A 17,030-nucleotide genomic window follows, 5' to 3' on the forward strand; every position below is an offset into this window, starting at 1 on the left:
GCCATTCTTGGGTCACCGAACTTATTATGCAGGTACTCTACTGTAATTACATTGTTTCCTTAATTTTTTTTTTATTTTTTCAATAAAAAAAAAAGTTTCATACAAATAGTATCTAAGACATGCTGGGAAATGAAATTTTCAGTATCTGTAGTAAGTTGAAATGTGAATAAAAAAATCCGAATTAGAGCTTTTATAGTGTAAAATTTTTAAAATTGATTTTTACCTTTGAGCTATTTGAATTTTGAATATTTGAATATTCCACCAATATAATAGCCTTTTTAATATACTTTTTAAACTTAAAAGCTAAATTCTTCGAGTTACTTTAATATTTTTAAAACAATAATTTTTAAGTGTATCAAATCTTATTCTATTTTCTTATAATTCCATCCTAAAGTTTTGAAACTGATTTTAATATATCGATTTTCTCAGTTATATTTATGTATCCATATTAAATAAAATTTAAATACATTATAAATTAAATATTAATATAATTAAAATATGTATAGAGATATAGAATAAGTTTATAGAATGATTTGCAGGTGCCATTAATTTTCAGAAACTGCAAATATAATATTACATAGAACAAATTCCAGTGTAATTCTTTTTTAAATGTTATACATAAATTTTTTTTATTATTGATTTTTTTGAGAGAGGTTATTGAAATATAAAATTTAATTTCACATGATATCTGTAAAATAACAATTAAAAAAGAATTACACTGTAATTTGTTCTATGTAATATTATATTTGCAGTTTCTGAAAAAAACTTTCACTAATGTTTTAATTAATTTGACATAAATTACCACTAATACTCAATTCATTTTTTTTATACAAACTATTAATTAAAAATTACCTAAACTTTATAAGATTGATGATAATAACTGTTGGATATTCAATTTATGCAGTTAGTAATAGTCAGTAATCGTAGGACTGATTTTATCACTTCCAATAATGAAGATATTTTCTGTAAATAGATTGCAATAACTGAATTTCCAAGAAAAGAGTTTTATAGCTAAAGTAATATTATTATTGTTGTGTTAATAATTTTATTTGTTTATAAAGATTGATATTAAAGTAAAAGTATTTAATTAACTAAATAAGAAGACTAAAATATGCGAAATACAGAATCGAAAGCCAAAAATTTTTATTGCGAATTGAACCAATTCTTAACATTTGCTCAATAAATGTCATTTGAAAAATATCTTTAATAAAGTATTTAAAAAATTTTATATATTCAGTGAACAAATATTGTGATTATTGTCTATTTTATGTAAAGCTCATTCATCATATAAATATGTTTGTAATTTCTACCGAAATTTAAATGGCTTTTCGCACATCAATTTCTAAGAAGGGCAAAAGAAAATTTCACGTCAGTGATAATCTGGTAAACGTCGAAAAGGTTATCACATTCACCTATACTTCCATTTGCACACCTTTTTTAGCCATTATGCATTGACCTACCCTCCAGTTATAAACCATCAGCTTTAAACGAAAAGTCTATTCAAACTCGTTTATATCTATGTTAAAACGAATTATAAAAAAGTAAATCAAACTAGATCTATGTTATTTAAACAAATTCAACATTTGAAAAAATGATAGTAATTTTTTATGATTGAATATAAGAATGATAATACGTTAAAATATTTTATATTATGCAAAGTGTAAAGTGTTAAATTATCAACAAAAAAATTATATATCTGTTATTACACTTCGTTAGCGCATGAATAGAATAAACATTATAATAAAGAATGCATAATATTTCACATTTGAAGTATTGATTTTAACATTCAATTTTCATTTTCAGCTATTTCAAAGATTGTATGAATGATAATACGATACACTCGGTACAATTAATTTCTTGATTGTCAAAATGTTTATATATAATTATTTAACCATAGGCAATCATATAATATTTCAAGTTAATGCAAACGCAATTTATAAATTAATTAAATTTTTTCTTAATAGTTAATATTAGTTCTTAATAATAGCTAAATTAAAATGAAAAAAGTATTGTAAGAGTAAAATTTTAGTGTATCGATTACTTAGAATTCGATAATGTTAATTACTTATATAACTGATCTGATTATCACCGTTTATATCAAATTTTTATATTTTTATATTATTAATATAATATATCTTTTAAAAGAAATATTAAAAATTAATTAAATAAATCTCACCTGAAATAATTAATTATAAACTACATAATAGTACATCATTTTTTAGTAATCAATAACCAAAAATATAATACCTATTTCGCATAAAGGTCTTAAATCTTTTATTTACTGAATATAGAATTAAGATTCGAATACGCTTCTTAACAGTTCTATTTCAAAGTTTTAAATGAGAGATCTCACTAATCTCTCTAATACTCATAAAACTCAGTAATTTCGAGTTATACAAGCGTTGGTAGTCACTGAACTAATTATCTCGTAAGGTAAACAAACAGCAAAAACGGTCACTTGACTTTCTAACTTGATCTGCACAAACGAGTTGTCACTTCCATCTATGTTTCCTTTTCTCAATTTTAGTTTTTCCATAGATTGTTGAACTAACAGAGAAATTTCAATCAGTGCTTTTTCGATAATACAATTATGCACTTTTATATTATTGACTTGCATGCATTTCATAGATGATAAAAATCTATGAAAAGTTAGAATAAAAAGAGCTTACTAAAATTACAATATACAATAAACTTTTGATGATTTTGATAAATAAATATTAATTTACAAATTAATAAAAAAGTATTCTATACATGTTATTAATTATTTCAAGAATATCTTGCTAATAAATAGTAATAAATAATTATTTCAATCTTTCGAAATAAATCTCAGAATTACAATGATACATATTTTATTTTTTCGTTAAGAATAAATTCTTTCCGATAGTACTAAATTAAAAGTTTAATTATTTCATATCTGTATGACAAATATTATTATTTTCTAATAATGTATACATTTTATTAACATAATAAAGAAAAATAGAAATATAAGGATATAGCTGTAAAATCTTTGTTAAATCATGAAATCATTTTATTACTTCAAATAAATATATATTTTCTTCCACATATTTTTATGTCAAATTTTCATAATAATTTTATTTTTATAGTTTTGTTAGATACGTTTTTAAGCAACAGAATGGTACTTCCAACAAATAAGTAGGAAATGCGGATATTTTATTTTACTTTGTTTGGGCCTGTAAATAGCTAAAGTTATAAAGAAAATAAAAGTTATACCATCTAATTGATGTATGTGTATACATCTGAAGCGTGACGTAAATGATACAATGGCTGAGCCCATGTGATAAGCCTCTGTCATTCTACACCCTAATAACAAATAAAGAAAAACCAGAAATAGGTATCTTAAACCTAGAGAGAGGAAATAGTTCGCAAGTGTAGAATTCACATGGAATTCGTAATTTTCAAATATCTTAATTTAATTACAGGGATCCATAATCATATGAGATATGAAATTATTTCAGAAAATGCTTTGTTCTTAAACACGTTTGATAATTATTTAGCTGAAATTGTAATGAAAAAATATCGAAATAAAATTAATATATTCCATTTATTTGTATAAGTATCTGTTTAATTTTTATATACTAAACATCCACTTAACATTTATAACAATATTATACTTTCAATTTCTGAAACTATATATTTTCAAAATATTATTAGGAACATAATATCTACATAAATTTGATTTATTCACTAAATATCAAATAAGTCGGTGAATTCAATAAATTTATGCCTAGTAATAATGGATTATTTCCTTGAAATCATTGCTTATTTGTTAATTTTCATAGATATATAAAATTTCTTTATTACGATTCCAAATTAAACAATATTCAATTTATAATCTTGTTTCAAACTCGAGTAATTAGAGAAAGAATTTTATAATATTAAACGCTTCCATACTAAAGTTTTATAGTTTATTTAGTTCTACAGTTCCAATTGTTCTTATGTAACGAGAAGTTTTTTTTTTTTTTTTTTGAGCCATTAATTATACCATTATTCTATTCAATCACTTTCAAGTCAAAACTAAAATTTTTCAAATGTTTATTTATAATATTTTAATATTCAACATCTTATAAAACTTATATATCAATTAAAAACTACTTGTATTATAAACGTTCGTTTATATTTAATTATTTTCTACTTCATTATTCATTTTCATATTAAATCTCTTGAAGGTTACAGTAACTTTTTATGTTTCTGAACTTCTATCTAATATTCTAATTTAGAAAAACAATTTTCTAACAAATTCAATTCATTAAATACAAAATAATCTCAAATTATGAGCTTTTGTACTCAAAGTATGAATACTTCTCTATTTGGGAAAATAAATAATTTTTATAGATATATTTTATGTATAAAACGGAGAATTAAGTAAGACCTTTATAATGTTGTAACAAATGAGGTTATGCGGAAAATAAATATAATCATTATGCTTCTTGGACTAAGAAGATAATACGAACTGTAACTTCTCCTAAGATACATGGAGATTGATGAAAATGAAATTGATATTGGGTGACTTTGATGCATGTACCAAGATTTCCAGTTTATCATATAATCTATAAGTGCCTCATTGGCACAATGTGATTTTCAATTATATTTTAGGCTTTCTTATAATACATTTTATATGAAGATATGAAATCTTTCACGTAATTGAAAAAATTCAATATTGGAATATCTGCAAATTGATGAAACACGAAAATATATTGTAGGACATTTTTCTAGCAGTGAATAACAATGAAGTCATATTTCTTTTACATAAAATTTACAAATAGATTTTCCAAAATTTTGTAATCAAAATTTTTATATAGAAATCAAATGTATTATTTCTATTGACCGATGAATTTTTGTTTGACTAACGCTTAATTTCTTGTAATATAAGCAGATTAAAAATAAATTATGAACTTATAGATTATAGTATATATTCATTGTACATTGAATATAATGGAATGACCGATTAAAAATTAGACTTTAATTTTCTAAAATAAAAGAAATTATCTTACAAATTTATTGTACGTGTATATATATATATATTATTTAAAACTATTAAATATTAAGCGAAAAGCAATTTTTTTATAATTATAGACCAATATTCGAAATATCGATTTTTAATAATATGTGTACATAATTATATTGTGATAGATTAAACATTTTATATATGTAATGAACACACGTTGATTGTATAAGTGAGATATAAAACTCTAAAGATCGTTTCAACATAAAAAAAATTATCGTGATTTTGTGGTTTTTCGATTATGAAGAAAAAAGTAATTTATTTGATGTATTACGAAAATATTACACATAAATTTCACTTTTTACACAGATGGCGATTACACCAGTCTGCAGTGCACTAAGCACAGTGACTTTATAATTAATCAAGAGTTTTATCCAGCCAATGAATCAATTAAATCCAAAAAAAGAATCATAAAGCAAGCTTTGATGCGTATACTTTAGTAAAATGATGCTTGAATCGATAGGCAACTAATTTAAATGATGTTAACTGGTTTCACTCTACAATGATATCGAAATTCATCGTTAAATTCTATGTTAGTGAATTTCAATTCAAAATAATAATCTGCAGTTCTAGGCACTTTTCAAATCAATACTTCTGAGAAATCATTATGGATTACGTATGATTGGTGATTTTTTACCTTTTCTTTTATCTCTAAAATTTGGCATAGTCAACAATTATTATTTTACGACGTAATTTCATCATTGTCTTTTTTTGAAATAATATATTCAAATCCAGTACTTTATAAATATAAGCTGCCGAACTTTGCGTAACTAACACGTAAGCGACGATATTTATTCGCTAAAATTACGATCGATGTCTTCTATAATATAATGGATAAATTCCATATGAATTTTATTTGAGAAAAAAATTACCATATAATTTACAATACTGACATTACGGTCGGACATTACCCGAAGTATCGTATTTTCGCAATTCGATTAATATTAACAACTGCAGACGTTTATCATTCGATCTCAAGGCAAATCAATTATTTAAATTACATGATCAACTACCAAAACAATGTTAATATATCATAGTTGACATATGTATCTACAACTCGGTTCTTAAATTAACGATCCACGTATATTGCCCACATTGTATAGCGCGAAGTCCATACCGCAGATAATAACAAAGTACCCATTCGACCAGCTTAAAATGGTCAGGAAATCGAAAATCTAAGTATTCGCCATTCAATTTGCGTTAATTAAAATCGAGCAGCTAAATAAGGATATGCCTTAAATCGATTACAAAAAGGCCGAAAGTGTGGAATCTTGGCGCAGGGGCTTGTCGGAAACCGCGGCAAAATCGACATCCTCATTGTCATCCTTGAAACGCAAGGGAACGCTACGTAGTCTCGTACGTCGATTGAGCGGGGGCAGCAACCCGGGCCGATCATCCCCAACGTCATCAGACACCACGGTGTCAGCGTCCGCAGGTGGTCCGGTGGGCCGTGCTAGCTGTCTCAGTCGTCGAGCAAGTCGCGAGCTAAGCCCATCCTCGTCCACCTCACCGTCCTCCGTCTCCGTTAAGACATCGGCTGCGGGCGGTTATGACGTCCAGGCTGGGCCCGGGAACGGTGGTGGAGGAGGGGCGACCATCGCCACCCCGACGGGTGGACAGGATTGGCGAAGGCTAGTTGGCAGCATTAAGAGGAAGGTGAGGAGGAAGACGACGCAGAGCAGCGCAAGCATATCAGAGCAGACACTGCAGGAGACGAATCAGAAGCATCAGGATGACTTTTTGAAAGCAACCATGAGGATCTTTTTAGTCGTGTCGCCGCCAATGGGACGTGTACAGGTAATGGTCGCTTTTCATTATGGTTTTGTATGTTTATGGCTTAGTTGTAAGAACTTTATTGCTACGGTACTCGGAAATCAGCGACTATCAATTAAAAACACATCAAATATGATTTTCTCATATTTGCGCGTACATGCGTTGTGTATATTCTGAAAGGTCTATTTAATGTAAATATAATAAAAATATGAATAATTATAATTTTATTCGATTAAAGAACTGATGTAGAGTGTTATCGAAGTATGATTGAATAGGATTGAATGTATGATTGAGTAGAATTTTGTAAATGAAGATTCGTGAAGAATCTGGCCGAACTGACATATTGATAATATTATCGAACGTTATATTTACAGTTCTATAATAATATTTACACGTTAATACATGTAGCTATGGGCAGTTAAATTTCGAATAAACCATTGGAATATCCAATTATAAGTTAGACATTCAGAGAATATAAGTTTTCTTTTGTATTGCTCGCTAATTTAAACATTAATAAAATTTTTAGCACTTTCTTAATCGAATATAATTGCTTCACTGTAAAATACTGTAGAACAATAATAATCATAGTCATCAATAAAATGGAATCTTAAATTTTGTTTAAATAACTTTTTTCTACTTAATAAATCGAGCTTTAAAATAATTATATCACTGCAGTTATATAATATCATAATCATACAATATATTGTGTGCGTATCAAGGGTTCGTATTACAAATGGAATTAGAATATTTTTCTCAGTCTATTATAGGCAAAAATAAAACAACTCTCAATATCAAGTATATGATATATATGATTTGCCTAATCTATGTAATAAATATATTAAAAAAAATTTTAATTTCCTTTTATAACTGCTTAAATTAATTGATAAAATTTTTATTTATACAATATTTTTATATATAAATTTTCACAATTATTTGTAATATAAGCCATGATTAATTGAGACGAAAATTTTGCAAATACATTGGTTTGTTAATAGAAAATTGAACATCAAACTAAATAGTAAATATTCATTGATATATAATTTCAATATTACTTATAAATCAGTAAGAATTCACATTACGATATTTATTCCGGATTTACAAACATTACCCTTGTTTTTTCAAAAAATGCCAATAATTTTCTAATATTTATTATGTTTCAAATAAGTTAGCATAAATTTATCATCCAGTAAAATACTAAGTGTAGAATTCTTTTCAAAGTATATCAGTTAAATGCATATTTAGTCTTATGTTATAAATACTCGTGAACATGTGTAGGTACTAAATATAGCAAGTTACACTAGTTTATCGCGAACATGAATTGCTTATGATTATGGCCTTCGTGCGATGGGAAATGTGGGTCGCACACTTTTCTTCTATATAATTCTCTTTCGGCTTCGATTGAACTGAGTTACTATAGCTTTAACGTAACTCTATTAGAGTTTTCAAGCAATTTTTGGAACGATCTATTATTATTGCTATGTGAGAACAATATTTTGTAAAATTTAATGATTGATGAAAACCTTAAAAGCTTCCCATTTCTAATGCACACGATGCACCTAATATCATTATATTTTACTATTTATAATATTTAATGTTAATAATTTTGTGAATATCTGTGAGAAATATTTATAGATTCTAGTAAAGTAATACTTTTGATCTCGAATAAGTCATTAGCCATCGATAACACAATACAATTAATGGAAATTAATGAAAATTAATTAAAAGGCTTAATATATACGACTTATATACGACATTACTTATACTTATAATAACAGATTTATGAAATTAAATATTTTACAAAACAATCTATATTTCGGCATTTAAGTTTCACGGTTATATAACGTATGACCTGTGGTCTTTATTTTGCTTTCTTAAATTGTTCGACAATTAATTTTTCTTTACTATTCATTAAACTCCATCTTACAATTTAAAATTAATATTATTTAACTGAAAATTTACAAAATTTCAAAAATTGAACATATTATATAACGTTGTTATGAATCTATAAAATTAATAGTATAATATTCAGCTTTTATATAGTATATAATTTAATAACTTACATTCACTTAATACTTAAATTAGCAATTTTTCAATATTATTATTACAATATTTCATTTTGCGATAATATTTTACTTTGTATGTATATTAAGATATTATAGAATACTGTATTTACTAATCCGAACATTGTACATTAAAAAGTGTACATGTAATTTTAATAAGCAAATTTAAAGTTCATGTGTACAATATAGACATTTAATGTCAATAATCTATTAAATAATTGTGTTCGATATTATAATTATACTGTAGATACTTTCATTTGCAAATGTCTATCGTAAAAACTATATTCTATATACTGAATTCATACACAATACAATTAATTATTCCTATCATAAAAAGCAAATTTCGACATGAAATTTAAATTACTAATTCGTAACTATATATAAATTGTTATTTTACATTAAAATTATTCATGTATTGCAGTTCATTTTTTCACCCATATCATTTTCTGAAATAATTAAAAATTAGCATTTTTCGTAAATTAGTTTTTATAAAGGATTTTGGAAAACATTACCGATTCAAACATCATCACTCTCACATTTCTATTCAATTATTCGAATAATATATACTGATTCATGAATTGTGATGGATAAGAGGGATTTGAGTATTTATTGGTTGAAAATATTAAGATAAACGATACTCTAGACGTGCCTATTAAATTACAGAATTAATAAAATTAATCGATTGAATAATGAGAATAAATGGTGATTTAATAATGCACACCTTAAAAATAATTTTATTTTTATATTTTTTTGAATATTAAGAATAATATTAATTATAATAAAAATATGTACATAAATTTTTTGTATTTATTTGCATTATTATAAAACAAATAAAAGGTGCATACCTTTATGTCCTTTTCAATCGATTAATCGATTTTCAATACCATTACTCTTCGAATATTTTACTTAGTTTTAATATTTTACTTATTATATTTTTGATATTTATATACACGGCTATAATAAATAAATAAATAGTAACTATGCATGTTACAGAGCTAATATATTTGGAAGATGTTAATTTGATTGCTGAAAAAGATTTTTCTCTCGATACATTAGAGATATAGAAATGTAAACAGAAATTCAATCCAGAATATAATTGAATTTCTGTACAGTTAATTAAAAAAAAAAACAATTTTTTACGTACATTTCAATTACTTGTCTCTATCTATAAATCTCTTTAATATCTTTTCATTTAAATACATTAAATAGTTATTTGTTTCTCGGTCCCTGTTTTTATACATCAGCCTTTATATCCTTCTATTTTTCTCCATTACTTGCTTGATTCTATTATTCTATTATAAATAAAATTTGTTATATAATTATAGGTCTATATTTAAGTCCAACATTAATTAATAATTAACATATTATTGGTAATTATATTATTCGTTTTGCTATATTCATTGAATTAAGTTCTTGGGTAATTAATATAAGATATAAATGAACATGGAAGTTGCATTTATTATAAAGTATTAGGATGTATATAAATAAAGCTTATTTAATTTATATAAGCATTTGTTTAGTCATTCAAATTCACAAAATGCCTATATAAATATTCTATCGATCAGTGAACTTATATTACCCTGTTGTGCATTCAAATGTAAAAAAGAAATGGTAATTCTTGAACTTCATTTTGCATAAAACATTAATAACCTAAGATAAGATTAAATAAAAATTCTATTTAAATATTTATTGAAGCTAAAGCTATTAAGATATTTTTTATAAATATATAATAAGAATATAAATGTATTTTAAATATATTTATTTAAAATAATAAAATACGAATGTGTAAATAATTATAAATTTTTATTTCGTTGTTTCTTATATTTCATGACTTTTTAAAACTTAATATAATAAAAATTATTATCTATTCATTTATTTCATGTTATTTAATAATATATTACAGAGAAATTGTTAACTATGAAATGGATTCAGTATATTATTATTTTTAAGACATTTATTTTTAATTTATATTATGTTTTATATTGTGAATAATTTATAATTTGAAATACTTTAGAAAAATGTAAAATAAGTATTCAGTTCTTTAAAAAGACGCAGGGAAGGAGTAAAGTCACAAATTCAAATTAGTAACATATGGATGGTCTCTATACAATAATAAAAAATATAATCCAAAAAATATCAAAAGACTGGTCATATATTTAAAAGAATAATTATCTGCATTTCGTTCATTGTTTCATATGTTTTTTTTTGTCTTCCTCGAATACAAGTAAAAGGGGAGAACTTTTTTGAGTCTAAATAACCAACTTTTTAATGAAAACAATGAGCGTAGATTTATAAAGAAATTTGATACTAAAATTTTTATTTTTTTACTCTTGTATTTGCATTCTACTCAAATGATATAAAATATGTAATTAAAAAGAATGTTTCAAATATAAAATAATTATAATTATTGGATATCCAGGTTTTTACAAATTACAATTTACAATTTAGAGCTTAAATTTACTAAAAACAACTTAAATCTTAAATGTTGGAATATTAGTTCAGAATATAAAAATAATTCTTTTATTATTCTTTAAAATTATATTTTATAATTTATTATTTCGACAATAATTTTAACCATTTTTTGTTTAAACACCTCATTATGAACAATTGTAATTCATAAGCAATATCATACCTGCACCGATTAGTCTTGTTTAATAGTTTTTTGTCTAGTACTATAGAAAAAGTTTTATAAAAATGAAAGTTAAAATCTGTAAAAACTAATTTATTTATAGCATCCCTTATTACATTCCTGAACATTGCGTTTTCTATTTTAACTCTTTTGTTTTCATAGATAATTATGCGAGTTTCTATTAAGAGCACAATGGCTTCTATTTCCAAACTTCACTCGCTAGTTACACGATAGAACTCGGAAATAACTGATATTTTGTTTTCATTGTATTGTAGAAACCTCATATCTTTTATTTTTATGGTTGTTTAAAAGTTTGGATTTTCTCTTTTTTATCCATTAAAAATAATATATTAACAAGAAAATTTAAAGAACGTCTTATAAAAAATATAAGAAATTTTCGAGTAGTTGATCCGCTTATAAAAGATAATATAAGTTTTTTTGATATTTTAAGAAATTTATTTTGACATTACTATCTTACTTACGCTCAACCTGCACCGGAACAAGGCCTTATTATCGGTTCTATTATGATATTAATTAAATATTTTAATAAAATTAAAAGGTTCAAGATTTGTTTTAATAAAATAAGATGTATACAATAGATTTCGACTTATAAATGAAATTTTTAGTGAATTGAAATGTGCAAATCAGAAAAAGGAGATAGTGAACGGAATTCGACAAACAATATTTAAGTGTGCATTACATTTATTACATTACAGAATTTTTTTCCTTAATGGTGAGGGAAATAGAAAAATTCTTTTTTTAATATAATATAATTATATGTAATCACCGTAGCTTTACATATTAAAAATAATTAATTTCGTTCTACCATTTATTAGATGACGATATCGAGATTTTTTTGAAGTCCTTTAAAATTAAAGATAATTCAATAAATGTGTTGGGTGTATAATACGTTTAGAAACTAATTTTTAACTTATCCATTCCCTAATAGTATATGAGTCACTCAGCTTTTATTAAAAAGATTAAAGGTATAACGAAAGAAATTCTAAGTTAAATTATTTTATTTCCATGAACCTGTTGGCTGGGAATTTGGGACAAACGTAGGTATGCCTAAATTGAAGGCGGCAAATCCATTTAGGACCAACTACTTTTAAACTACGATGTCAGAATTTTGTCCATCACAATTACAAAATATGTTTATAACACTTGTAATATTTAATATAATTAACATAATAAAGGTTGGCTTATTTATTTAATAATAATTGATGCACCTGAGATGAAAACTTATATATAATTTTAACATACTTTTCATATCATACAAATATGATTATAAAATTATATTTGACTACTTACACGAACACCCTATTGTATCAATTTATAACAGCGCAAAAATGCTGTGTATTTGTTTACAAATTTACAGCAATTTCGAGCTATCAAATTGATCGAAATATAGTAAAAGAACATTGTATACTACTTCAACTATCTTCGTGCTCAGGTCTTATCGGATTTATTCGTATGTAAATTGTACAGAGATTTTAAATTTTTAAATCTTTTTATAGATAACCATTTTACTAGCTATCTGTTCCGTAGAAACATAAAATTTACAATTTCCTTGTTTTTTTTTTCTATTTCTTTTACCTTCTCTCTTATTTAGGTTAAAATATAAATAATAATAATATCAGAACAATGATGCACTTATATATATATATATATATATATATATATATATATTAAAATTAAAATTAAACGATTTTGATTTTTAAATAACATAATAATACTGATAATACTGTAGCTTTATTAAATTACAAATTAATACATAAAATAGAACTCTATACATTATATTTCATTGGATAATATAATATAGTTTTTTTTAAATATAAAATCTATTTAAAAAAATGCTTATTTCAAGTATTCAAATAATATACGAAGGAAAAAATTATCAATTTCATATTTGGCAAAAAATTTATAAATATATTTTTAAAAATAAAATATTTAGAGAAATTTTATATTAGATTAATTATCAATTTATAATATTATTTTAGATTATTGAAATAAAAATTCAATATTAACTATTATGTTGCTATTAAGAATTTAAACCAATTAAAATCTTAATTAAATGACTTTAAAACAAATAGTTTTATGAAGAAAAAAATAATTCTGCAATTTATTATTTAACACTAATGTGTTTTATATAGTTTATTATACCGTAAATTATATGCATTCGAAGAAAAGCAAATAAACAATTTTTTAAATCTAATAATACACAAATTTGATGAAATGAATTTGTTATAACATGTCTTCAATATTATTAACTAACATAAGTCTAATTAAAATATAATCGATACGATCGAAATAAAACTATTTAATAATTTTTTATATATATTGTTGGCTTAGAATTATTTTTTGTTCCGAAAATAAAAAATTATATTATAGTTATTAAAAATAATTATCTTAATCTATTTAAATATTGAAAATTATTTTAAATTATATTTGAACAAATAATAAAAACGAATTTGGGTTATATAATTTTAAATGTGCGCGTGGATAATTGAGTAAATTGAGTTGCATTAAATTTTGTGAAAACTAGCTAAGGAACTTTATTGAGAAATAAGTTATACATTTATCATTAAAATTCAATTAAAAAATCAAAAGTTCGTTCTCAATAAAATACAGCAAGTGTTAAAAGAATTATTTTACCTTACTAATCTCATTTAAATTCTCGAATGCTAGCACGTAATAGTTTTAACGATCTCTTACTTTTTTCACTCACTAAACCTTTGAGATAATTTTTATTTTTATTGCCACAAAAATATCGTAAAATTGTGAGAAAAAAAACAAAAAGGCAAAACCTATTTAAATCTGACACGTACCTAAACACACACACAGACCAATATAATATATATAAATAAATGTACAAATTAAGAATTTCTAGAAATGGAAGCAGTCTAAAGTAGTTGATAATGCGAGAAAGCATTCGAAAATGTTGAAAGATTAAAAATTTATCGATTGTTCATATATATATATATATATATATATATATATATATATATGTAAATACTTTTTTAGGTGCTATAAGATTTTCTTTTCAATTAAAATTATTAAATTCAATTTTAATAATCTCAGTAAGACAGCTACAAATGGCTTTTTATTCATACGAAAATTATTATTATATAGAATAGATTATAGAAAAAATATTATCAAACAACTATAACTTTATCTTTCAACTTCACTTTTTTTTTTTTTAATTGAAAGCTTTATTAATTTCTTTAGAAGTATTTTTAATAAAAAAAAAAAAAAAAAACAAAAAAAAACAGCCATAAGTTAAATCTATAATTTGGCTGATGTTAAATCAATAAAACGCTCAGATTTTCAGCGATGCAATTCATAGTATATCCACTTTGTGCAAAGATTTTCAATTTCTGTTTGATCTATCAATAATTTTTTAGCTAGTTAATTGTATTTTTAAAATATATAGATTTGATTTATAAGGCTTTATTTTATTTGTCTAATAGATAAACAGTAGAATATTTCTTCCCTATAATTAGAATTTAGCAGAATATGATAATTAATTTTATTTTTTACTGAATTTACTATGAAAGTAGAATAATTTTCTCTTTTAAGGAATGGATGTTGAGTAGAAATTAAGATAATAAAAATTTGAGTCGTTCGATTATTAGTCATAATTATTTTACTAAAATAATTATTTCTTTTAACATTGGAAAAAATGTTTAATTTACGTTCCTAAAGCAATATGCTATGATAAGTCTTTTTACATTGCATATCAATTAATTTAATTATAAGTTATTTATAATTTATTTATAAATATGCAGAATTATTATTTTATATTAGTGACTATGTTTTATCAATTCTTCGAGATATATTCATAGTATAACTCGAGGAGAATTTACCGCCTAGTGATCTCCCTCCTATTAGTTTCTTCTCTTAATTGCATATACGTTTTCACAAATCTGAACTCGTCTATCGGATAGTAAGTCACTTTCTAAATTCGAGAAGTAAGTTCCCCGCATCAAACAAGATTTTGAAAGTCTATGGCTCTGGATGTGATCTGTTAAATTGTTTACAAAGTAATTATCAGTCCGAAACAATAAATATTCTCACTTTGAAAACTGTAAGCATCCATGAACTATCTTTACTATTTGGTTGAGATTCCCATTCGTTATGTTAACAAGTAAAACGTGGTAGTAACTGCAAAGTGCACTTGCTGCAACGGGGAAACTTATACTAAGTATCATTGAAATATCCATGTGTATCTCATATATTTTGATCATAAATTAAGCTTTATTAACTTATTGAAGATTAGAAAGTGTATGCGTGGGAAAGATAGAACGTGAGAGTGATGAGAGAGGGAAATAGGGAGCAGACAATTTCAAGTGTTATAATGATATAAATTTCGAAAATTGTGTACTCGAAAATAACCAAATAGTTTGGATGTTTATTTAATATCAAATTATATCAAAATTAGAGTAAAATTTTACGCCTATTACTTTACTTTTTATATAAGCTATGCAATTATTCAATATAAAATATTATCTCGAAATTCGTACAATTTATCACTAAACAACTAATAAATCATGTTTAAAATGTTTGAAAATATATAAATCTAGGTCACTCTAGTATACCTTAAACGTATTTTTGAATTCAAATACAATACAGGTTAAAAAGAAAAAAAAATCTTCAATACCAGTAGAGTTCGGATGAACGAACAGAATGAATTGTTTTGATGCGTTAAGTGTAATCACATCCCGGTTATGCAATAGCAGTGAGTTGAGAATAAGCTGAAATACGTGCCGTACATGTTGAATCAGAGAACAAGAAGAGAGCAGTTACGAAACATAAGGACAGCTTCGGTAGATCACGATACGATTACGGAGGAGAGAAATCCTGTCGTTGCTAACAGGATGAAGGAACATAAAAGGGTAGACGGAGAAACCCTTGGATTGTTTGTATGCCGGAGAAAAGAGCTATAGATTATCGTTCTGACCAAACGTCTCTCATAGTAGTATATGTAGTGCAGGAGTAGTTATCGAGCTGACACACATACATACAAGTCTCATCTTGGGCAAAAGTGCATTAAGGGACATTGTTACATGCAACATATAGACATATATATTTTTGTCACTGTTTCGCTCTATTTGCAATCTGAAAATTTTATCTAACATAGACATAATAATTAATACGTTAAGAATATTTATTATTAAACAATACTTAATACATAATAACGAGCATGATCATAAATAGACAAAGCCAATATATAAAATACAAGCGTTGAGAGAAAAATATTTTGAAGCCTAAAAAAATTGTTAATAAATTAATTTGAATTTTAAAGTTCTGCGTCGTATTTCCAGTACCATAGAAAAATTAAAGAATCATTAAAAGACGTTTTTCATATAAAATGAAATATATCGGCTAACTTTTAAACGCTTCGTGGGAGTATACAGAACTTATACTTGTATGTTATCCGTCACCTTTTCTCGATAATCGAGGAAAATATATACGGTAAATAACGCTGATGTATAATCGTTTGCTAATCGTCCTTACGTCCACCCCCCCCCCCCCCCCCCCCCCC

General features: G+C 24.7%; 1 protein-coding gene across 3 annotated transcripts in view; it reads left to right on the top strand.

Moving 5' to 3' along the window:
- Positions 1 to 5,899: 5,899 nt before the first annotated feature.
- LOC105363067 (pleckstrin homology domain-containing family G member 5-like) overlaps positions 5,900 to 17,030 on the top strand; it is an 82,454-nt gene continuing 71,323 nt past the window's right edge. For 2 of the 3 annotated variants that reach the window (XM_011500641.1, XM_011500643.1), the window contains exon 1: positions 5,901 to 6,820. In XM_011500641.1, coding sequence (XP_011498943.1) covers positions 6,776 to 6,820 — 45 coding nt within the window. In that variant the 5' untranslated portion in view covers positions 5,901 to 6,775. Of the gene's footprint in view, positions 6,821 to 17,030 lie in introns of all 3 variants that reach the window. The other variant, XM_011500640.1, reaches the window with a different exon arrangement.

This window comes from Ceratosolen solmsi, unplaced genomic scaffold, assembly GCF_000503995.2.
Source record: "Ceratosolen solmsi marchali unplaced genomic scaffold, CerSol_1.0 scaffold27, whole genome shotgun sequence".
Lineage (NCBI taxonomy): Eukaryota > Metazoa > Arthropoda > Insecta > Hymenoptera > Agaonidae > Ceratosolen > Ceratosolen solmsi.